The sequence below is a fragment of the Aythya ferina genome (genome assembly GCF_964211825.1).
Source record: "Aythya ferina genome assembly, chromosome: 4".
NCBI lineage: Eukaryota > Metazoa > Chordata > Aves > Anseriformes > Anatidae > Aythya > Aythya ferina.
The window spans coordinates 44550586-44575106 of record NC_140300.1 but is presented as its reverse complement, the minus strand read 5'-3'; the positions used below and the strand labels follow the sequence as shown (position 1 = coordinate 44575106).

Here is a 24521-nt window from a genome sequence, read left to right as displayed (position 1 = left end):
GGCCTCACTTCCCTCCTTTTTCCAGGTGATCTTTCACTACAGCAACAGCTGCCTTGAAGCCCTGTAATTCACTACTTCAAATTGCTGCAAGAGCTTGCATGACAAAATAGTTAGCTGAGTACTTGCCAGGGGAAAAAAGTATGCCTTGCTTTCTGATAGCAACTTTCTTTAAAAAGAACTAACCTCGACAAAGTTGTTCAAAGCGACACCAAGCAGTTCATGAAAACACAACATCCAGGCTGTACCGTACTCTCCCCTGTATAAGGAATTCCTAGCATGGAAGGCGTAATGAGTCCTTTCCATACTGTGACGATACCAAGAAGATTTTAGCCTGCCAATAATTCAGATACCCTAATGAGCAGCCGTATTTGCATTTGCGCTCAGCATTGTCACAGTTGGTGGTTCATATGTTAGCCATCCTTCCCTTAATGTCTGTAAATACAGCGTCCTGGTTAATTGAAGCTATCGTGTTTTGCCCAGTAATTCTGACAATGTGGGGAATGTCTTCCTGCCACTCAAACAGTATGAAGACCAGAAGCTTGTGTTTCAGCAGTAGCATATCATTTAGAAATGTCCAAAAGTAATTTTTTCAATACTTTTTTCCACAGCTTCTTTACTTAGGTTTTAAACATGGCCTTGATATTTTGCAGGTAATTGTGCACCGAAAACCACCTCCCTGACAGGAGGCCATATTTGCTTTTTGCAAAGGATTCCTTGCTTAAAGGAAACAACGTGCTGTTACCAAACCACCTGAGTCTGCTCTTGAAGGACCTCACAAATATCAAATAGATTGTGATTCGATGCAAATTATTATACCTGACCAGTATGTTGAAGAAAACATAAGATAGGCTTCTTTTTGCTAATAGGCTCTATCTCATTTTTCTTGCTGTTTTCCAGGAAGTCAACTGTTCAAGTTGCAGACCTTGTTTACATCCAAAAATGTTCTCTGGCTTTTTCAATAAGAACAAATCTTTCTATTAGTTGTAAGGCCCTGCTGCTGCAGAGACTTGCTGTTTTCTCAGGGGAGCAGAGCAGGAACTTATTGCAAAGCTGAAGGCAGTTTTTATAAACAACAACTTAGCCCCAAAATATAGTGTTCAACCATGCTGGACAAAGGACAAACCTTTAGGTTTTGTCTTAAAGGACAAAAATATTCATGATTTGGCAATGAATGAGTGAAGACGCTGTTTTCCAGTAACAATGGTGTTTATCTGTTCTTTTAAAGGTTATGGCGATAAAAGCAGGAAATCAAAAAGTCGTAAATAAGTTAATTGGACTGGTTCAAAGAGCAACCCAAGGCCGATCCAATCCTGTTCTGGTGAAGCAAATATTAGAGAAGAAGCTGTCAGAGTAGCCACAAGGGAAAACTGCACAACTGTCTACAGAAGACACGCTTCATCCCGTGTGGTTCACTGCTAACTAACTGTGGTGCCTCCTTGTGTGGCAGCATTACGTGCCCCAGGTCGGTTCTGCTGCAAGGAGCATTACTTTCTTGCCTTCCCAGCTGCATCAGCCAAAGGCAGATGAGTGAAAGACCACCTCAACAGATGATGATGGAGTTGTTTACATGTCCTCCACTTTGGTGGGGCATTCAGAAATGTAATTTACATACAGCCACAGGGAACAAGTTCCCAGAAAAGTCTGTGAGTATACAGAGCGTAAGTTGTATTCGTTAGTTTTGTAATAAAGCAAGTGTAAACTGAGCTCTTCTAGCATCCTGAGATGGGCAATTCACAGCTCTTGAATGCATAAACCTGGTGGTACATACTAAGAACCCATTGTGAATTAGTGGGAGCACACTAGTAGATACAATCAAAACACCTAGGACTAATGAAGAATGGCCGCATGTGCCTGCATGCCTGGCAGAAGAGGGAATTAAAAAAAAGTGCCATTGTGCTCATTCTTCCTGGTTTCTTAGGTACGGGACAAGGACAAAGTCCTGAAGTCCACTGAAGAAGTCCACTGAAGTCCATGGTCCTAGAGTTAAGTTCCCCTTCCCAACTCATTGACATATTTAAATCCTTTAGCTGATCAAGCCATTAACAAGAAGCCCAACTAGGGGCAGCCATTCAAATTTACAGGTGGGAGGGCAGGAAATCCCATTTAGCACCAGGGGGCTCTTTGGAGTTCTTACATCCCTTTTGGAGGCTGCTCAATGGTACATTTTAAAGACCATATTTACCTCCAACCCCAGAGATGCTTCTTCAGAATTGTTCCTGGAGAGGTGCCCCCTGGGCACATGTTGCCACAGAAGACATGCAGCAGGTATACTCCGGGCTTTTAGTCACCTTTTGCAAAGGTGATGTTTGCAATGCTAGTTCAGGCTAGGTTGATGGCAGATAATTCTCATGAGTATCACTGCTAACGTTTGTCTCAAGGAGAAGATTTCTGCACAAATTGGCTCACGGTTCACCTTTGAACTCTGAATTAGAAGACAGAAAAAAACTACGGCTTTCAAATACATTTAATGAATAAAATGTATACCCAGAATTCACATAAAAATAACTTTACAGTTAAAAAGTCATACAGCTGACAAAAAGCAGTAACATGGTTGCAATCAAAAACCATGACCCTTACAAAAACACAAAACCAGGATTTTCTTGTAGCCTGACAGTCACACAAAAGTTTTTACTATGTTTTCATAGCATGAGCAAGAAGTACCATTTTCTCTTACACAGTGGTGTAAACTTTCAGTTAATACAAGGTTTAGACTATACAGCAAACTTTACATTTTAGAACTGGAGGTCTGTTCAACTCCTGCCACGGCAGGAAGAACCCAAAAGGCACAAGGGCTTCTGTGTGAAATCTCAAATCCTAATTTAAAGGTACTCCTGGGTGTAAAAAAACAAAATTGTTTCCAAAAGGTTGTCCTCCAAGGTTAATGCTTTTTGTTGTACAGCTTGATGCTGTTGTGCTGAGTTTATCCTCTATAGTAGTGGGTGCCTCTTGAAAAATAAATAAAGAGTTGAGAAGCACAACACTGTATTTGGGACAGTAACAATTAAGCTGTATTTAAGAGAGGGAAGGCGCTCCACTACTGTAGCATGGCTACTGCTGGTAAATGTCTTTCTTTTCAATGGTTATAACTTTGTACCCACTCTTTTCCTAAATAACTAGACTTTGTTAATACAGTACAAAATCTGTTAAAAATCATGAGCCAAGTTCTATATGAGTACAGCATTAGGTCTTGAATTGGATTTACTCTAAGTCTCAACCTATTTTTCACCTCCACCTGCCAGCCACAGTGGATAACTAGTAAGATAGAAAGGGATAATTTTAATATTCTTTCTCTTTGAGGGAAGGTAAAGATCAGCCACAGCCTATAAATTTTGAACTATATTAAGAACCAGTCACTTGTTGAATTTTTAAACAAGTCTTCTGCAGACACACACAAAATGTAAATTTCTTTATGATAGGAAGAGAAGTGTTTTTGAGTCAGAGCAGTTCAAGATGATGAATCTTTTTTACATTCGTGGAGATAGCAGCTATCAGCTTCGAAGCAGTCTGAGCTGGCAGCAGGAGCCAGAGGTAAGAAAGCTCAGCGTGGCCAGCTCACGTGGTTCTGACTACGGCAGCCTGCGGTAAAGGGCTCGTCAGTCACACCACGCCACCCTGAGCAAACCCATACAACCAAAATTCATACCACCACACTGTGTCCTAAATGGAGCTAAAGGCAAATTCTAAACATCCCAGAAGTAAACTTCATACTGAGCACAAGAGCAGCTTTGGCTTAGCTGTGTATAGCAATACTCTGCAAAGCACATTAAAAGACAGAAGTAGCCTCACGGAATTCTGTATCTGCTATTGCAAAGACTACATAAATAATAATAATAAAAAGCAACCACCCCCAAAAACAGAGGACAGGTAGGTCCAGGAAGATAAAATGCAGAACCTGGCGATGAAGGGTTCAGAGGCTGTTTTAAACACAGTTGTATCAAGGCTAGGAACTCAACTCGAGAATTAAGGTGGGGGCTTTGCCCCTAACTGGTAAGCCTTGCACAGCCGTGACAGGGCTCCCTGAGCTACCGAGTGCAGGTGCCATCTGGGCAACAGCAGCAGGCGGGGTGAGTTAAGGACAGGTTCGTGCAGATTTTCAGCAGTAGCCGTCCATGAACAGAGGGACGAGGAAAATGCTCGCAAATTAAAAGCTGACACCAGACACTGTCATGACAAGCTCATCTAACCGCTGATGAAAGTCCTCTAGGAGGTCACCCCTGAGGCGGAGAGATGATACTTACCATCCCCTATAGCTGAGGGATCCCGTACCCGGGGCTGTGCAAGAGGAGAAGAAAGTTGACAAAAAAGATGCTGGCAAAGCTGAAGTAGCGAAGAAAGAATTTCTAGCGCTCAGCCTTGGCTGCAGAGTTTAATTTTAACTGTGTTAAAAATAGAAGCATATGATAGGAGCCTTAACTAAAAATTTACAGCTAGAATATTCACACTGCACTTTCACTGCAGCCCCTCTCCACTCTGTGGCATGGCGTCAGCACGCTGCAATGTTCTCGTTTCTGTTCTGAGCACCCCTCTACCTACACACTCTCACAATCACTGACCTCAGCAGCACCTTCTCAGTAATTTATGTCCCTGTGTGTATGCTTGACATGTAGAGTGGCTTTTCTTCTCTTAAGCAAGTTAGGTTTTCCCTCAACTCTCTCTTCTAAAACTGCTCAGGGTAGAAGGCAGAACAGCACGCTAGTCTTTTTGCCCTCATTGCCTGCATCTTCCTTGTAATGCCGTTTACAAATACCCCGAAGTTTGTTATATTATGCTTCACACAACAGGCACATAAAACCAAGCTGCCGCAGACAGGAGGTCAAGATTTATCCCTCTGGACACTCAGGAGGTTGCCTGCACTGGGCTGGCTGGTTGGTGCAAATCTCTTCCCTGCTCCCCTGCAAGATGTGGCAAACTTTCATATAAAACACAGAGAAAGAGCAAATGATATTGCTACACAGTGTGAGGAAGGCAATAAAATCCCAAGTCCTAAGTTGTCAAGGCCTGTGATTTGCTGTGCGTTTTTCTGCCCATCGTGATGGTAAATTTAAACTCCAGGCAGAAGAGTCTCTGGGCCGAGCCAGACCAGTAATTAGGGGTCACTGCAGCAGGAACACAGCGCCGCCAGGAATGCTCCTCCTTTTCTGACTGTGCTCCAACTCACAATGTCTGGCTATACAGCCTGAATTTAACCGCACTACAGCAGAGCTTCAGTGGGCAGCAGGAGTGCCCGGCTGCTGCCACGAGACGAGAGGGATGCGAGTTCAGTTCAGGGGGCAATGCAGCTGTGTGCGGTCCTACTGAGCGTCGGGCCAGCCCTCGCAGGCACTTAGTCCCAGCCCCCAGATCTCCTGTGGGGCCTTCAGGCGTTACACGGTTGTTTGGATGTACAGGTGGAGAGGGGCCCTCACCTCCTGTCCTTCCAACAGTTTCACCCCAGGGAGTGCTCCCTCCACTCACAGCCATTACGCGTAAGCCCAAAGCAAGAGCTCTCCTGACACTGCCGCACCAACCACAGCTTCAATTACCTCAAGCAGCTACACCCACAAAGCTGGCATAGCCACCAGCAAGTTGCATTCTGCCTCCTCATTCCTGAAGCCTTTAGTTTCAGACTGGTCTTAGAGGCGCTCAGACCCCACTGTTACCACGCTGGAGTTTTAAGACCGACGCCTGGACACGGGGAAGCACCTGGAGCAGCACGAGGCCTCGGCTCAAGGTGCAGCAGGGAGTGCCAGGAGCCAGCACCGCTCCCTGCCCTCAGAGGACGGGCAGGATGGCATTTTGTCCGGGCCCTGGCCAAGCTGCCGCAGCAGCGCTCAGCCAAACACAGTTTAGCTGTCCTGGATTTAACTCGTTATTTTTTTGGTCCGAATCCAAGCTAGTTGCTTTTGAAGCAGACTGCAATAAAATACAGCTGCTATGGAATTGGCTTCGTCGGAACTGGAAGGTTGCAGGTATTCAGGCCACAATACCTAATTGTATGCAGGCATTCTGCCGAAGCGCCAGAGAAAGTTATTTGGTTGAGAACTGCAGCCTTTGCACAAAAGTTCCATCAGGGCTTTAAGCCCAGAGACTTCAGTCTTAATTTAATCCAGCTGCCACACAAGAACCATTATAATCAATGAACAAAAAGAAGATTTGCACAGTCAGCAACAAAACGCCACTCTAAGTACCTACACATTTAAGAATACAAGTAATGCTCCTATTCATAAATAAGAGGCTTCCAACTGGGCATGTAACAAATGAAGCACGTTGATGCAGGGCCACAACGTGTTCAGAAAAGCTGGGGGCCCCTGAAAAATTAAGTACATTTACTCAGAGTCGGGCTTTCACAGCTAACAAAGTCACCGAAGTAGCGCTGCGTTCCCTGGCTGCCTTCGGCCTGACAGCTGGCACTGCTGTCCTATTATCTGAATACCTCGTTATGCAAATCTGACACCACACTAACAAGGAGCAATTTTTACCCTCCTTCACACGGTTCTGGTCCAAAACATGACTGGGCAGCACTACCCAACTGGACAGTTACCACAGGATACTGTCAGATCCATTTTTTCAAGTTTACCATGAGCTTTTTCTTTCTGGTCCCTGTTAAGTGAAGACAACACAAATGTAAATTTTTGCTGCGTTTCACACAGATGCAAGTGCCCCCTGCTAATCTGCGCTGTTTTACCTTGGGTTTGCTCGTTAGCCAGCACAGCCTGGGTGTCAGGTACCCTGTTTCTGCTGGGAATGTTCAAAACGTGCAAGAACAACATACTGTAATTAGCTAAATCAGATCTAGACACAGCAGCAACGTTACTGTACTGTGCCAGAGGCATCGGAGTCAAAAGAAAAGAAAAGAAAGAAGAAAACGCCAGTATTCTCTCATAACTGCAGGTGCAGTTTAAATGTTACAAACTTAATAGGAGCTGTCATAAAAACTGCAGGCATGACATAGCAATTTCAGTAAATACAGCACAGTAAATTGCTTATTAAATCAAGCTGCCCTCAAACAGGAGCTGTGGCTACAAATTTAAGTGATACAATGACATAATTTCACCGCGCCAAATCACACAGCTCCCATCCTTTTCCTCTCAACCCTGAGATTTTAGAGCTTCCTAGAGGAGCTGAAAAACCTTCCTGAAGCATGAAGCCTTCTGCAAGGCATAAGCACAGCACACAAAAGGGGAGCGAATGCCTGTACGCTGTGCTAGATGGTCCGCTTCTCTTGGTAAATAGGACTTAACCTCTTGAACCTAAATGCTTGGACTCGGCAGGATGCAGTAAGTTTGTTTGCAAATGTTTTTCTCAGAAGGAGCATGCAGACCACTCAGGCATCGTGCCTGGACCAAAGAGCAATTAGAGTTGTGCTGGTGGCAGAAGCACCGCTCAGCCTTACTGCCTGCCAGTTCTGTTCCCATTCAAAAGCGAGGCTCCTGCCCATGTCTCCAGTCCACCCCCAATCACTGGGGTTTTCTTCCATTCCAGGAAATTTATCAGCCTTGGTAAAAACAGCAGGCAAGTGCAGGAAGCCCCACCGTTACCTGCACAAACACGGCAGTGCATCTTTCACACCTGGAACTGCAACGCCAATCAACACCTCGGACTCCTTTAAAATCCCAGATTTTCCTTTACGGCACATAGGGGAAAGCCAAATTTAAGCAGGGCCAACAACACAGCACACGAATTGCAACTGATGTGTGTGTATGTGTGTTCAGAGATCAGTACATACGAAGGGTGATACTGTCTAGAATGAAAGCTGCTGAGTGCATCAGCCCAACAGGAAACACGTGTGTGTGCTGAGCCTAAACTACAAGGCATCCAAAACGGGTCAAAGGTAAAGGACAATGACCGCAGCTGTTTTAAGACACAAAGTGCTCACCTTATAGGCAGGTTGCAAGAAAATAGCAGGTTCAAAGAGCAGGAAAGATTCCTTGCTAGAACGGAACAGCTTAAAACCACTCTGAAAGGCTGCATCATTGAAAATGTGGCACTCACAGTTTGAAACGTATAAGAGGAGACTGGAAATTAGCTTTGGTATCACTGAGACACCACCTGCAGGTTTTGGAATAGATCTGCCAACCCCAGGGCACTTCATTCATGACCGATGCTGAGACAACGTGCAGAAGGGGACTACTCCAGCGACACACACGTGAGCATGGGGAGATCCGGATCGTGGAACGCCTCCCTCCTGGAAAGAGCAACATAACACTGTGCCCTCCAATGCAGTACCGGCTGGACTGCAGAGACCAGAGGCATAATTTATTAATTTTTTTTGTTGTTTTGAAAAAAAAGATGTCTCGTTGGTGAGAGACGGGATAATACATTATCTAACTGGAGGGAAGGAGCTTATTAAACAAGCATTTAGCTGAAGAACTTACGCACAAAAAGGTGATTCATCTCTAAGGATCAACATTTTCAAGATAAATCACAGGTTCTGCATTTTGAAGACAGGAAGATGTAATTCCTGCCAATATTTTTTCACTGGGTGCTGACATTATGCTTCTGTCACAGCTGAGTCATAGCTGCAAGCCCCACTTAGCTCAGGAACCAAGAAATACAATGTTACACATACAGTGGTCATTTTTATGGTCCTGAGCCAGGGTCACTGCACTCATCCAGCTCTCCCTTTTGGGGAGCTGACAGGCAGGTTTCCCTCTTACAAGGGGACACTGTGTACAAACAGTTGTGACCTTTCAGCAAGAAGTCCTCCACATCACTCCATTGGCTGTCTTTATCCTCCTGCAGCTGACTTTATCCTCTTCCAGGAGGGAAAATCCTCCCCTCTCTCAAATTTACAGGTGCTTTTTTGAGCAGTCCAAATTTTAAAATCCCCATGTAGCTTAATAGCCCTGCTGAGATTAACACTGCCGTGACTTTGCAGGTTTGTTGAAAACACCAGTTAAAATAACAATCTCAAAAGAAATCGCTCCTACCCAGCGAACAAAGATTGTTGTTTCAGAATAAAAACAAGGGAAGGGAGGGTTCACAGAGTAAGCTCACTGCCTTGAGCATCTGTCTGCAGAATTGATTTTCCTTTTCTTTTTTTTTTTTTAAGGAATCCTCCTTTAAAAAACAATTGGATTACTTTTGCAATCTAGCACATGATTCTGAACCACTAGAAGTGAGCTGATCACGTTTATTCAGGTCTTTTTCTTTTGCTCACAAAGTTCCTACCAGAAGAGGCGAGGAGCACAGCACGCCCTGCCCTACACCCACAATGCTGAAACACTCCACACAATGCCACAGAACTCCTTCAGGCCCGGCCTGCATGAAAGACAGCGTGAGTACAGCGTGAATGACAGCAGTTCGGGTAATAGCAGGAGTGGAGGAAGAGCCCACCATTTCCCAGGATGACATAAAGTATCTTAATTAGCTCATCTCTCATTCACAACAGCAATGCAGGGGAAAAAAGAAAGAGAAGGGAAGAGCTCTCCCAAGCCTGGATAACTGAGATTTAAGAAAAAAATTAAAAAAAAAAAAGAACACAGCTTTGACTTCAGCTTCCACAGAAGCTTGTGAAGTGAAACAGGGCCACGTGGAGGTCAGAAGGTGATTTACAGGATGGCAATGCAATGGTGCTTAAAAAAAAAAAAATAGACAAGTTAGAAGTGAAAGCAAACCAGAGAATCAGCCAGGAAGCAACATGGCCCCCAGCCACGGTCGAAGTGAAGACTGTACAGCAAACAAGCAAAGACAGACCCAGAGAAATTCTTGAGGTGATTTTGTTAGAGGTACACTTTGGGATTTTTTTCATTAGAATTGCCTCCAGCAGTCTGACAATGAATGCTTCTCACAGTTGTAGATGAAAGGTACAATTTTTTCACAAGCATCTAAAGGATTTAGGAGCTTAAATTGCACTGCAAGGTCCACAAGAATTGATCTGTAATTAATTACACTCTTCTGGGGTGGTTTTGTTTTTAACCAAGTGTTCTTACTACCATAAGCTTTCCCCAAGCAATCGCTGAGAAGATGTGTATGGAAATTGGGGTGTGATTGACTGAAGTATCCCAGTCTTACGGAATTACAGTGAGCGGAACCAACACACACAAGTGTTATTTCCGATTTCTGGTTCTTCAGGTTTTCTGGGGAGGCTGTTAAGTTTCTTTCCTGGAAAAAGGGGGTTTAAGACTTTCTTGAGCCAAACACCCTTTTATGTAGCCAGCTAGAGCAGAGTGGAAGCACAATTATGCTACTGAGATAAGATGGAATGCAGTGGTGATGCACCAATTCATCATGCTTGGGTTCTTCTAATGAAGCCCATTACTCACAGAAGAGAATTTTCTCGAGCAGTTAGTCACCAGCAGACAGCTTTCCCTGTTACCGCTTCCTTTTCTGCAGCTGGTGAATAGCCTGGTCCTCCCCTCGCTATCCCAAAAGTGCAATATTAGGAAAAGTCAACACCTAAATTAAAAGTAAACAAACAGTATTCAACTTTCCCTTAACCAAAAAAAATGAACAATAAAACAGAACAGCTTTCAGGAGCAAGCCAACCTTTTTCATTAAAAAAAGGACAAAACCAGCCTGCTGTCCTTTTAATACTACTGAAAGATATTGAATACCTTTCCTTAGCTTATTAAAATAAGCATAAAAACAAACTACAAATTAATCACCACTTGCATAGACACGTTTTGTTTTGTACTTTGTGCAAATCTTACTAAATAAGGCATGCTTGAGAGTTTAGGTAGCAATGCAGCAGTTATCAAAGAATGCTGAGAAACTGCAAGGAAAATTCCAGGCAGTCTGCAATCCACATCCACTTACACAGTTCATTTGACTTCAAAGACCAACAGCTGATAGCTGCAGATCCGTCTGCAACATAAGGCAACACGGTATGTGTAGGGTCCGGCACCTGCTTTCGGCTAGTCACGGGTTTCACACACATAAGATCACTTGAATTCACAAACCTGAGCCACCAGTCAAAGAGGGCTTTTCGGAGGTGGACTGGTAAGAACCCCGTCTCAGGGAGAAGGAGAGGAAGGGGGGAGGAGGGCAGAGACATGGAGAAGCACAGCCCCTCACAGAAAGGGAACTTGTGCAGATTTTGCCCCAAACTTTGTCCATGGAGCAACGTTTTTCCAGACAAACCATTGTCAGACAGGCTTTTGAAAAGAATATTTCTGGAGCAGAACAAGCTAAAACATTTGCCACTGAGCCAACCTACGAGTGCCTATTGCAGAAATTCAACAGGAGTCAGTGACACTGAAGAAGTGCAGCTGCATAAAGAGGAACTCGGAAGCTGCATTAAGACCAGTATCAGGGATCTCTAAAATAAGTTACGTAGCACAGAGGGAAATTATGAGACCCAATCTAAGGTAATGTGGAATGACATTTTGCCTCTCTCTTCCCCCTCCAAATCAAGTATTTTCAGGAAATATTGAAGTACAGCCTTCTTTTGTAAGCAGCTTTGCATTATATAAAAAAAAATCTGTTTGAACTCCAAAAGCATTTTAAAACCATGTTTAAAAACCCTCCTAATAATAATCCTCAAAATCCCCCAGTATTTTGTAACATAAAACGGAGTGTTCCTGCGCAAGAGCTGCCAGCTCCTTCAGGAACTCCGGGAAGAGGGCAGCTGCCAGGACAGCATTCCTCACGTGCGCAGGAAGGCTGGGATGAGCCAGGCCCCTTTTTCCTTTATGTCCCAGGAAAGGCTGGAGTACAGCCGGGGAAGCTTCGGAGAGGTTCCTTCCTTTCCCTGTGCTGCTGCTGTGCTGGACGTTACCTAAAGCCGGGAAGAGGGTGGGGAGGGAAAGAAAAGAAAGAAAAAAAAAAAAAGGACTTAGTATGTTAAGCACACGGTATTTGTACAGCGACCAAACGCAGTTTGCAAGGGTTGCGTTCAGAGCTGGAGTTTACAGTACCCGGACTGCAGAGGCAGATACTTCGCTAATCCAAAGTTTTTAAGTTCTACATGGCCTGCTTCTACTGCATTTTTTATTAGCCGTCTTTCCCCAGGTTATATATTACTCAGCTGCAGCTCTGATGAGAGAAATATGTGGGCAGAAGAGTCATCAAGGGAAAGAGTAATATGGATTTACTTTATGAAATAGATAATATCTACCATTAGACCCAGCATGGTTTCCTCAGTTTAAAATACTATACTCTGGCCCTTCCCCAGATCAAAATATCACTCGGCTCCACTTGGCTCTCTCCTCCCCCCATGAATCACTGCGTAAGTGGGCTTGAAGCCAAGCTATCAAAATTGCCACGGGAATCTAAAGCAAGCTGGAAACTAAGGGAAAAAACTTCTGAAATTTTGATTTTCCTACAGCTGTAGCTCTTGCCAACTATACTTACTTATACTCCCTGTAAAGCAGCTAAATATTTAAAAAAAAAAAAAAAAAAGGAAGAAAAAAAGAACAAGTGAAAACCACCATGTGATCTGCAGGGCATTAGAGCTATATGATCTCTGATGCCAGAGTTCAGGGGATCGGGGCTCAAACATCAGGACGCATGGAATTACAGAGACAGCAGCACTTAAATTTCAATCAAGTGCTCCTTGTTTCATCCTGAAGCAGAACTCCACTTTAATTAAATGCTATTCAGCGAAACTAAAAAGGTGACAAAATTTAACACTGATGGAAATAAATACCTTACAAAGAAAAATGAACTTGCAGAACTCCGTGCCACAAGATGTCACTGAGGCCAGGATCTCAGCCAGCTAGCATCCTGCCTGACTTACAAGTGGATGTTCCCATTAGTTGGATAAGCAAATAATTGAACACACACACAAAACCTAGAGCCAACCAAGGAAACAAACAAAAACCCACCCTGTCATATTAACTCACGTACCGCAGACAAGCCCAACACCACAAGACTGCATTAAGGAGAGGTTTCCCTTGAAGCACATGCAGTTTATACTAAAACAATTCAGTCCCAGGTTACATGAACCTTTTTCTGAAACATCTGCAAGCAGCTAATGGGGGTACCCCAGGTGAACGCCTCCCTCGATGTGGCAGAGCAATTCCTCTGTTCAACAGCTCTGCGCTCGGGTTTCTTTCCCGTAGCTCTCCTCCGGCATTGTGGAATCACTGTGAGCTTTCAACTACTCAAAAGAAATTTTAATCTTAATCATCTAACAGAGTTGTACTTTTCTCGAGTTTCAAAAAACCCTTCCAACTCCAGACTTATCAATCATTCATATTGTTATTCTACAAATTTCTGTCTACTAGAGACACAGTACAGGAATTTCAGCTCTGTGGAAAATTCTGACTGTGGGAGGAAAAACAACTTAAATTATGAATTACAATCAAAAGATGAAGTTTTGAGCTTCCCTTGAAGATTTTCTTTTAGATTCTCTTACAATCTCAAAATGTTTCATAATTAATATCAAGTATTTTAAATAGTTTAGCCAATATAACCAGAATGTTACTGTGCTTTGAAAGCTTTTTTTTCTTAAACTCTTCCCTTCATAAAGCATCAAAATTGACACAGTTCAACAAAAAACGTCTTGATTTAAACTTTTTATATATTTATATTAAAAAAAAAGGAAGGCAGAGTAAGCTGGTCAAGGGATCAGAGATTTGACTTTTTTCTTCAACCAAGACTGTCCACTTCTTTCTGCAGTCAGAATGCAAACTGAATCACGAAACTGAGAAAATGAGCACTCTGGAGACAGCGTTAGTAATGCACTGGAAAAAGGGCAGCATTTCATATGGGATCTACATCACGAAACTCTACATATCTAACCCTAACCCCAACTACTGTGTGAGCAAACCATCTAGTACTGTGCAAGCAGAAAATAACAAATCGGCCCTTCCTGCTCAAATGCTTTTGGAGGCTGTCACTCTCAAAAGAAGGGAAATGCTTTGGAATATTTCATGTTTACATTTGCTTTCCCCGTTAAATCTGGCTCATGTTTTTCAGATGCAAATTCTGTAGGTGGCCTGTTGTGCTCCGGCCTTTAGAGAAAATCTGGGGGGGTTATTCATCACTTCTGTTTGGGGAAGAAACCCCCAGAGCACAGCTGATGCCTTATTAGCTTGAATGTCACCTGTGAGCACCACACAAGAATCCTGTACGAGTTCCTCATTCTTTTTCATTTTCCATTAGCGTAGCAGCTCCTGCCTTGCCCTTGCACTTTTAATCAATACAATGACCTGCTGCGTGTCGAAGGACTGGTGAGCCAACTTGCCCCAAGAATTACAGTTTGATTGCTTGCATCACCAGCCTTCTTGGGAACCAAATCTGCTGTTATCCAGACATTTATTTACTCTCCATCCATTTGTCAAGAGGTGCCTTCTTTACAGGGGTTGCCACAAGACAGAAGAAAATGTACCAACAGAGTGACTAAGCAGCCTTGTTTTGAGATCTTAAATAATGACCCGCATGAGTCAGCCTGGCATATTCTGAAGCCCACAGAAGAAAACTGACGTAAAATACATGTAGGAAGTACAAATAAATGCCCCAAATTACTCTGGTATTTAACTGAGATACGACTAACCAGCACTGAAAACCCTTAAGTGCAAGGCTTGTGGGTTTTCTCAGACAGATGAATTTCTGTTGGGAATGCATTATATAGAAGTTCCTACTGCTAGCACCTGAAAAAAAGGACATTTAATGTTGCCTCCTAATCTTGTCTCCCAAGTGCCAGCCACAACATCACCTAATTGTACGGCTTCCTAATCCATGGTACCAGAACGCAGAGCCTAAGCCCCCCCCGATATTTGCAACACACAGCTCATTTACAGCACGTTCCTTCTACAGGCTCATTCTTCGAGAGGCAGCCTTGGCAAGATCGTAATTTTGCAAAATAGATGTGCTGCAAACCACACAAACACACACCACGCTGACTAGCAGCTAGGTAAATTATTCTTCAGAGCCTTGAAAAATGAAAACACAATTAAGAAGGCATGTAAGTCCTGCCTTGCACACCTCTGGAAATCCAAGGAAATCCAAGGAAAACAACATCTTTACAGAGGTCTAGGCAAGGCAGGATGATCATTACCGATTCCAAATGATGCATAAGAACATCTGTATATGCAGCCTCTTGAACCCAGGTGAACATCTCTTGAACATCTGGTCACAGCTCTCACTAACTTCTACACATTCTCATCACATGGGAATTATTTTCTTTGGTGGTGGTGGTAGGTTTTTTTATTTGTTTTAAGGAAAACCTGCACCCCAACCCTGCCTGCTCAGCAACAAGCTGAGAAGCCACATGATACCAGGGCAGGGCCCCTAACCCAGCTGCTTCTGGAAATTTCTTAATTAGAACATAAGAGTCTTCATTTTGTTAATTTTTATTAGCTTCCCTCACTGCAGCATAAGTACTGTTAACTGTTAAGACAGGTGTAGCACACACTGTCCTTGACTAGCAGCAGATGTTGCAAAGTCCCCTGGAAAGCTGGGGTAATACCTGCTTAACTCCCTGCTGCTCTTGAAGTGTCCTGACTTATATCCCCCCATTTATTTTTATGTTTTATGTTTTCATTCAAGAAAGCACATTTGAAGTTTTCTGGCTCATCTCTATCTCGCTCAGTTGAAGCCCAAGCTATGATATGAAGCCTTATTCAATTGTTACCCAAACCAATTTATTCTGGATTTCTGTCCTCCCTACATTTATCAAAAAAAGACCCAATGACTAGCAGAAGGTCAGGCTAAAAATAAAATGAAATCATGCACATATGCCACCTCACCTCATGCCTTGAAAGCAAGTTTGTTTACGGCCAAACTGACAGCAAGCCAAGCAAGAGCTGATTTTGTTACTCCTTTAAACAGACGTTTTCTGTAGCAACGACATAATAAAAGCTTCTAAAGAGCACGGAATATCCAAACAGATCCCTATACTGTGGCCTACTGAGGATCATCAGTTTCAAGTCAGAACGGTGCATCTGGTTAATGATATTTATAACGCACCACACCTACTTTTAATCGTGCTGTAGCAAATGGGAGAGGTGGCTGGTGAGTCATTGCACCCAGCACTCCTCCGGGTGCGGTTAACATTTACCTTTGGTTAGCAGCTCCTCGGCTGTATCAGCCATGTCCACACGAAAAAGCAAGTACTGCTGGGCCTCCAGGAGAAGACCTGGGAAGTCTTTTTCAATGGAAGCAAAATGTTCAATTTTATTTTTCACAGATGCCAGCACCTGCCAAAAGAAGAGCAACAATCACTTTTTACTCCCTTGCTCCCTGTGCAACCACAGCTTGAATGCTCAGCCTTTCTCCATATGCATTAAAGAAGAGTTGCAACAAAAGTTATGGCCATGAAGAGTTTCCAGTTCTTTGCACAAAAGATCACTAAAACATTGAAATGGGATGCAAGGCTCTCAGGTGGGAGAAGAGCAGGTGGAACTGAAAAGACCTGAAGTAAAGTTTAACATGACACCAAGAACACCGTTCCTATAGGCATGACTGGTGGTCAAATACCTGATAAAGTGAGCGCACGCTAGGCTGAAACACCATGTTGGTGTTGAGCAGGAAGGAGCGAAGAAGAGGCTGTGGATAACTCGCCAGCTGAGTAATAATCCCAATAAGCAGCAAATTGACATGCAAGGAATTCTCCAGCATGTTCTCCAGCTTCGACAACACCACGCTGATAAACGGTCCTGAAAGAAAAGGAGAAGGAACCAATGCCATTGTTTACATAGAAGAAAAATCCTAAGATCCAGGAAATAAGCATGGAAAAGGAACTTTGATCATTATAACCAACCAAATCAGACCTCCTACATGCTAATTAAAGACAGCGAGGAGAAAAAAAAAAAAAAAAAACAAACATAACTGAACAGACGAAACAGAGTTAACAGAGATGTTAAAAGCTTTCATGAGTAGGAGCAGTTGAGTAGCTAGCCACTTGCATTAACAGCATATTTAACATACACAACCGTTCTACTTTACATATGCCAATAAGGATTTAGCCTCATGTGTTATGGTCTGTCATTCCATGCCTTTTGAAGTTAATCAGGATGGTACCACTGAACAATCTGTCCTTTACACTGGCATTGTGCCTTATTTCCACAGAAGGACTCGGCAAAGTAAATTACAGCCAGATAGTCTTATCAAAAATCTGTGCTCTTGTAAAGAAAATACAAAAATGCTACTCTAAACATAAAATCAAAACCTGCAATAGCTCACATCACAAGAAAATGCATTTTCAGCACTGCGAACAGTCACACAAAGCAGGGAAGATATTAAGATAGATTTATAAGCAAAATTATTTGTAAAAGTAGTCTTTATCATATAAATGTCAGCAATAAATAATAGCTTTAGCTTGTGCATTCATGCTGGAGGATAACCACTGATATACAGAGGCATTTACCGCCAGGGTACCAAGCCCTGTAGTGCTCAAGCTTAACAAAGCTGTCTGAAGGTGAGTGTGCCTTTCACCAGATCACAGGCGCTGCTGGGTGGCACTGCCAGGGGGTGCTGGAGGGGTGCCCTGATCACAAGCAAAGCGCTGGGAACAGCCCTCGGCCCGCAGCCAGCCCCGCCACACGACTGCGTGTGCAACCCCTCGGGGAAACCAGGGGCACCCCTGGCTGACAGGGTGACAGCACGACAAACGCTGAACAGCCACCCGAGGCCCCAGCACAAGGCGCAGGCCACTGGCACTTCTGGGTAGGTTCCTCCTGTCCCAACATAACCCACTGCTTGCTGCTCTCCTGTCCGTGGGGACACTTCCACAGAGCTCCTGAGGACCACGGTGCAACGGGAGCTCTCCTCTCTGAGGAGGGGTTGCAGTGGAGGCAGCTGAGGTAGCTCACAGTTCCTCTCCTGTAGGTCAAACTTCAGGTCTGAGCAGGGAAAGCTGAAGTTAGACATCTGTAACAAATGCTGCGTGCCACTCTGAGAGAAGTTACCAACATGAAATTCTCAGTGGTAGAGTGATGTATCTTCGAGAAATCATTAGAATACAAATCAGAGGAACTAAGAATTTGCAAGCCTGGTAAGAAGTGGAGTAAACCAATGAAAATACAAAAAATATATTCCTTTCCTGACTTCATCGCCACATGGCCATGAAGTCAAGCACTGATGTATGGAGAAAACAAAAACTGTGATGCACTAAGTTCCTGTTCCTGAACATCACATTCTTCCTTGCTCCGGGGCAAACAGGAATGATTGTGGTTTTTAAGTTTTTAACCTCATATTGGACATTTAATTTTTCTTTTTAAGAAAAAAAAAAATTGGATATAGACATCAATGGGACATTTTCTTCATAGATCTGTGAGCCTGAAGAAAGCATCTTTGCACTGCTGAGAGTTACTGGGGGTGAGAGCCTCTGTCTGGTTAGCTGATCCTGCAGCAGGAAGCCCCATCCATCCTATGGCATCATCCCCAAAATTGAAAGCAACCGAAAATCTTTATCCCAGACATCTACATATGTAATGTAGCTCTCCACATTAAATATATTTGAAGGACGCTGCAATCCCACATTTCTGAGACATTTTTGTGAGCAATTCCTTACCAAGGATCACCGAGACCTTCACTAAAGCAAGGTGAGCAGCCTAAGAGTAAGACATGTTATGGATGCAGAGCAAAGTGTGGTTTTTTGGTTGGGTTGGGTTTTGTTTTCCTGTTTTTAAAAAGCAAGAAATGGAGGAAGGGACTGGATGAAAAATGTGAGACAGGGACAACATTTTTGAGCTACATTTGACAGCAGATAATGGGTAATGGAGAGGTTTGAATGTGATTAGCCTTTAATACAAGGAAATTGCCACCACAGAGAAAATAGCAAATGGACGGGATAAACAGGCTGAGTTTTTCAATTAGGAGACAGTGCCAGGCATGCTGGCCACAGCTGACCAGAAAGGGCTGCATTTCAATGGATACAAATGAATGTTTTCCCCCCTCCTTCCAAATGGACGAGACGTCAGATTACAGAAGTCTCATTTGGGATGAGAAAAACCCAGGCACGCTACTATTTTTTTTTTATTATTTGCATTACTGTGGTATCTAGGAGACCTAATTAAAGATTGGGAGCCTGCAGTGCAAGGAGCTGCACAAGCACAGATCAAAAGCACGCTGCAGCCTCCAGGAGCGCTGTCATTCCGGAGTGCTATGGCCAGTCTCTGGAGAACAAGCTGAAATTGTTGTCTGGCACATGACAGCGCAGCGTGCCAGCAGCCAGGGCTGCCCTGGCGCTTGAGGAGCGGGCTGCCAGGGCGCTGCACGCAGACAGGCGCGGGCAGACGTGGCACCCGTGCTGCCACCTCGTGCTAAAATGTGAAATAGCTGAGGGGGGATAGCGGCATGCCGCATCCACAGCGTCAGAGATGAAAGGCATCAGGAAAACGCATCGTTCAGCCGGGCTCTGTCTGCTAGCACAGTTACTCCGGCCCCCTTTCAACCACCAGGCTTCCCCTAGAACGACGGTGCTCTGACACAAGCAACATAATCGCAGGATTTTAAACAATTAAAACTAAAAGCCCCAAAAGAACTGAGCAGCCACGATTTCGTGTCACTGCACTGCTCTGCCCTACTTCCCTGTCGTATCCCCTTCGCTCTCCTTGGGCCAGTCCCAGCTATTTGGGCACAGCCTCCTTAGTGCCAAGGCTGTTCCTTGCGCTGTGCTCGCGCCATGCACTGCGCAGTGCCATCTCGTTTGGCCACCTTTGACCACCATCCCTTCTCACATTTGTTGTGTGTGTAACTAACAGGACATGCCACCTGTAAACGGAGCACTCTGGCTCCTCGTAGCACGCTTGGGAGAGGGATCCTCCTTAGGGCCAAATGGAGACGACACACTCTCTGCAGACGGGGTGTCTGCTGAGAAATTCTCAAAGTCCTCCTCCTCTTCTGCAGGAGACACAGGGTCAGGAGCGTCCAACTTTTCCTCCTCCAAGCTTGCATTATTTGGATCCAGTTCCTTAATAATTTTGTCATACTGTGCAATGAAATCCTCACCATCTGTGCTCAGCAGTCTTACACTTAAGTTGTGATCTGCCTCCTGAGGAGAAAGCTTCAACTCCAAATCTGGCTGTGGATCCGTCTCAGCCATTTTCTGGTTTGTATGTTCTTTCATTACACCTTGAGTCAAGCTTGAATTTGTCTTACTGTGCTCATCCAAGTCCGTTTCCAGCTGGCTGTTTGCAAGAGGCCCATTGACAACAGTCTGGCTTTCAACCTGACGTTCTTTGGCTACATTTGAAGTTTTCTCCTTGGAGTTATCTTCCTGAGTATCCTTCTGGGCACATAATCTGTAAACCATAACATCATCCTGAAAGTCTGATTCTTCTATGTAAGATCCTTTGATGAGCATGATCGCATTTTTTTTCATCTCCTGAATGTGTTTTGGTGGCTCTATAGGTGGCTGCATCTCTGTGCTCCCCAGATCATCATACGGATGGGGTGAGCTCACATCAGAACCAGGAGAAATCCCTGTGTCGTAGCTATCATCCCATTCTAGCTCCAGCTGCATCTTCTCACCAAAAGGAGCTGTGTGAGAGGAGCTACACATGCTGGGTGTCCTTTGCTGGAGCCGAAACATGGGGTGTTCCACGTCTGTATCGTTCTCCTCAGCAAGCGTTTGGATAAAGGTGTCTGGATCGGGGTTTACTCCATCATATAAGGCAGACCAAACCTTACAGTCTTTCAGACACTGGAGGATGGCTTCCTGAGCTTCCCCCAGGTACTGCAGGTAGCTGATATCCACAGTTCTTCCACATTCCACAATGCAGGTGGATTCACAAGGGCCTCTACCAGAATCTGAAAATAAAGAAGATGACTCATAACATGCAATAAGAAAACAACACAAAAGTTCTCTAGCAAGACAGTCACTAAGACGTGGCAGGTGGAGTTTTAGCCCCAACCACCCAATAAGGCAGGAAGATCAAAGAATTAAGAGATTTGTTCATAAATGCACAACTTGTTCCTACTAGCAAGTTAGCACTGTAATGCAGTATTTCTGAGAGACCAGCCCACATCCTATCTGTAAAGCAGCTGTAAGCACTTGTGAAGCCGCAAGAATTGCCATCATGTATCTGTACATTATTTTCACAAATGTGTATTTTAACAGCTAGCCAAGTTGAATAAGGCTTCCATAGACCTGGACACACGGAAGGGATTAAAACAGCTTTCCAGTGCAGCCTAATTGCCCAGTTTATTGTTACCCACCACTTTTATTCCACCTCCTCCCATGAGCCAAATTCATTGCAGTTCATGATCTGGTCATCCCCCAAGCAACAATTACCTTTAGTTTGTGCTGCTTTTGTCCAGAGAATATAATCTTTTCCCTGGCTTTCCAGAGTCAAGGTGATCCCGGTGGAGCAGCAGACTGGTGTCAGGGCGAGCAGTTTTGCAGCAGACACAGAGTAACAATCTCTCTCTTTCACAGCCCACCGCTGGCTCAACATCATGTGGTTACACGGGATCAGATACCTGAAAGAGCAGTGCCTAGCATTACATCCTTCCACGTTAGAGAAAGCTAACGCATACAAAATTCCCTTTCCACCTTCCTTCCCACTCCAAATTAAAAGAAATAACAATAATCTTGACAGTGATCCATATCCTAAACCTCTCAAGAGCATGAAGCCCTGACTCTTTACATTGTGAGGCTACAGTTCAATGAGTAACTGTCAAGAAGAGTAGAGATAGGAAATCAGTTGCATCAGAATGGGGAAGACGAGCGCTCCTTCATAGGTCAGAGCAAGCCTGCTGTAAGAAGCGATGGGGGAAGCGTAGGATGGGCAGAAGTCAAAGGCTAGCTGTGTGGTTTGCTCCCATTATGAAAGAGTTCTGTCTCAGAAGCCTTAATTTATTTGTTTTTCTAGGAAAACCACAGAGAGCTGGTTTACATGTACCAGGCAAGCAGCCAGCAAAAAGGAAGGAAGGGTCATCAAGGTGTTTTACAGCACTAGATCAAGAGCTCTTGGGCAGAGGAGGGAATAAGCTATGGGGAGAACAAGGAACAGAGAAAGAACACTCTCATGTTTAACTTCTTTAGAGCAATGAATGTTTAACTTTTTAAGAGCACTTTATTAAGACCCTTAGTGTTAACTGGGCTGATGTTTTGCCATTTAAAATGCAAACAAATTTTAAAGGATTCCCTAAATAAACAAAAAGAAGATTAAACAACAGCACTCGACTGTACTGCAGTTAGTAGGGGAGTCCCAATCTAACTTGAGTTCACGGAGTTCCTAACACCATTCCCAAGCACAACAGTCAGAGAGCTGCAAGGAATTTCACCTTAACACCTATCAGTGGAGGGCCAGGCAGGTGCCTGAAACAGTCCCACCTTCCAGTCACACCTTCCACAACGTTAAAACCTTGATTTAGTTGCACCAGGATTTCCACATAAGTGATTAAGTCTAATCTAATCCACATACTCAATTACAACTGTAGTGTTCTGAGGCAACCCATAGAACAAACAGTTAGCAGTAATATATAATCAATGTGTCTAGCACATTACATAACAATTTATGTATAACAGTTCAGGAACCTGAAATATTCTTGGGGACTGAGCAGAGGTGAAAAAACAGAGATGGAAGCTGCAAGCAAATATACAGGTCCTCTGTATACATAATACACTAGAGAAAACATGTAGGAGAGAAGAATTATACATTTTAAAGCAGGGAATAAGCAGTTTGAAGGTGATAAATATATTCTTAGCTTCTCTTCTCTCTCTTTTATAGAAATAAATCACATGAAAAATCTCTTGTTCCTGAAGATCACAGGACATAAATCACGCTTCTACAGGTCTAGCATACTTTTGTCAGAACCGTAAATATTCTTATCTCTGTAGTAGCTTGCATTTCTGCTGTCTTGGAGAACCCCCATCTAACTCTGCATCCATAGGCTGAGATTACACGTCCCAGAATTAGAATGAAAAGTGGAAAGAAGAATTTGGGCTTTACCTTAAAACTAGCTGCAACATCACGTCTTCACAATGCAAGCCAATGAGTGTTCTGAACAGTGCCAAGGAGACCACACAGAGCTAGAAAATGATAAATGTTTCAGTTTTTGATCTGGAAATTGTACCTTTCCATTCTGCATAACAGAGTGACTCTGCCAGAACATAATGCTTTAAGTTACTGTTACTATGCTATTGCACTTTGTCAGCACCCCTATGGGATTTTATTAAGTTGTCTTGAGCTATACATACACCATGTTACATTTTGGCAAAACATGATCCAGAATTTTCCTTCAAAAAAGCTATAAAAAAATAAATATTCTTTGAAAGGTATTAGCATTAAATTATATGGAAACTCAAAGCAACTATTTACCAGTCTTTTTTTTTTCCTAATTTATTAGCTTAATCCAGCATAAAGTGAATCCTGTAACTTGCAAGATAAAGTGCTAGGGTTTACCTCTGACAAAGAATTTAAATCAACAAAGAGTCTTTTCCCAAAAAATCTATAAACCATCTCAAGTTTTGGTTGTTTTACATATTAGGAAAGATTAGCGTTCTGCACATTACAAAACTAAACGCTTCTATACCCTCCTGCCTTGAGAAATACAGCTCACTGACATAGGACTGCACAAGCCATTTTTTATTGGAATCCACTCCATGTGAGTTGCTCCCAATCCTGCCATTACAGCTCATTTGGAGGGCGGGGAACCATGGCAAGGCATGAAGATCCTTTCTGTGAGACTATGTAAAAGGAAAAGGAAAATAGGACTCCTCATTGGAATTGCGTGCTTGCCTTATTGGCAAAGGTCTGATCAAACACACCCATAATCAAGTATTTCAGCAGTCACGTGCAGCAGAGGCAAAAATCATACCCTTTTTGTGATCGGCACCCCATTTTCACACTAGCTTTAGGACAGACTAGAAACTTGAGACTTTTACGGGATTTTTGGTCACAAATAATGTCTAAATAAGACACATACCACTTTCAAAACTATCATGCAGTGTATTTTTACCTAACAGATGCTTGCTTGACTGCACAGACGCATCCAACATGGTAGAAGCATGAGCTCTTATCTTTCATTTGTTTTTGTGAACAACAGCACCATCATTTCCCTGCCTCTTTACACGTATTCCCTTGGGCATGTGCTCCTGTGCTGCTCTGTCTTGGAAACAGCATCTCACAGCTGGCTTAGATCCCAGGACCAGGTTGACTCTTGTGAGAATTATTTAGCATAAGTTGACTCCTTCCTAGAGTTTCACTTTGGTTTTAATCTTCCTTCTCATTACATTAATCACATAATTAATACATGAAATAAATCTCACTTCTCAGTAGCTTAAAAAAAAAAAAAAAAAGAAACAAATTAGGACAAAATAAAGAAAAAGCTATAGATGTTTTCTGCCTGTTTTCAGTCACTGAATGTCCTTTGTAGTTCATTCAGGACTAAATCCAGCATCCTTCCTGGGCAAGGCTTCTCTTCCCAACTGTGGAATTTCCTCCTCTTCTCTGCACTCTCCCTACTCCCACTGATAAAAGGCTCTGAGCTAGCTCTGCAGAAGCACATTGCTATGTTCCTCTCCAGCCCAGGCTTTCTTGAGAATGTCAACTCGAAAGACTCGTCGTTTCACCATTTCCCTTCTCTTTTTCAGACCAGCGACTCAGCAGCCCTACAGAATGACCAGCTGTCCATGCTGACCAAGAGCAGAGGAATGCACACATTTCTTGTAAAATATACATACACATACATACATTTCCCCTGAC

General features: G+C 43.5%; 2 protein-coding genes across 8 annotated transcripts in view; one reads left to right on the top strand and one right to left on the bottom strand.

Annotated features, from left to right (window-relative positions):
* The window catches only part of GATB (glutamyl-tRNA amidotransferase subunit B), a gene marked incomplete at its 5' end in the record, with an annotated part of 43209 nt that extends 41506 nt beyond the window's left edge, over positions 1 to 1703 (top strand). Inside the window, one exon of the mRNA XM_084516806.1 lies at positions 1226 to 1703. Coding sequence (XP_084372932.1) covers positions 1226 to 1354 — 129 coding nt within the window. The 3' untranslated portion in view covers positions 1355 to 1703. The remainder of the gene's footprint in view (positions 1 to 1225) is intronic.
* A 743-nt stretch (positions 1704 to 2446) lies between these two features.
* The window catches only part of FHIP1A (FHF complex subunit HOOK interacting protein 1A), a 94621-nt gene continuing 72546 nt past the window's right edge, over positions 2447 to 24521 (bottom strand). For all 7 annotated transcript variants that reach the window (XM_084516789.1, XM_084516788.1, XM_084516793.1 and 4 more), the window contains 6 exons: positions 22767 to 22846; positions 21104 to 21291; positions 19582 to 20619; positions 16345 to 16523; positions 15926 to 16064; positions 2447 to 11698 (listed from right to left, as the gene is read on the bottom strand). In XM_084516789.1, the coding sequence (XP_084372915.1) occupies positions 11448 to 11698; positions 15926 to 16064; positions 16345 to 16523; positions 19582 to 20619; positions 21104 to 21291; positions 22767 to 22846 (1875 nt within the window). In that variant the 3' untranslated portion in view covers positions 2447 to 11447. The remainder of the gene's footprint in view (positions 11699 to 15925; positions 16065 to 16344; positions 16524 to 19581; positions 20620 to 21103; positions 21292 to 22766; positions 22847 to 24521) is intronic.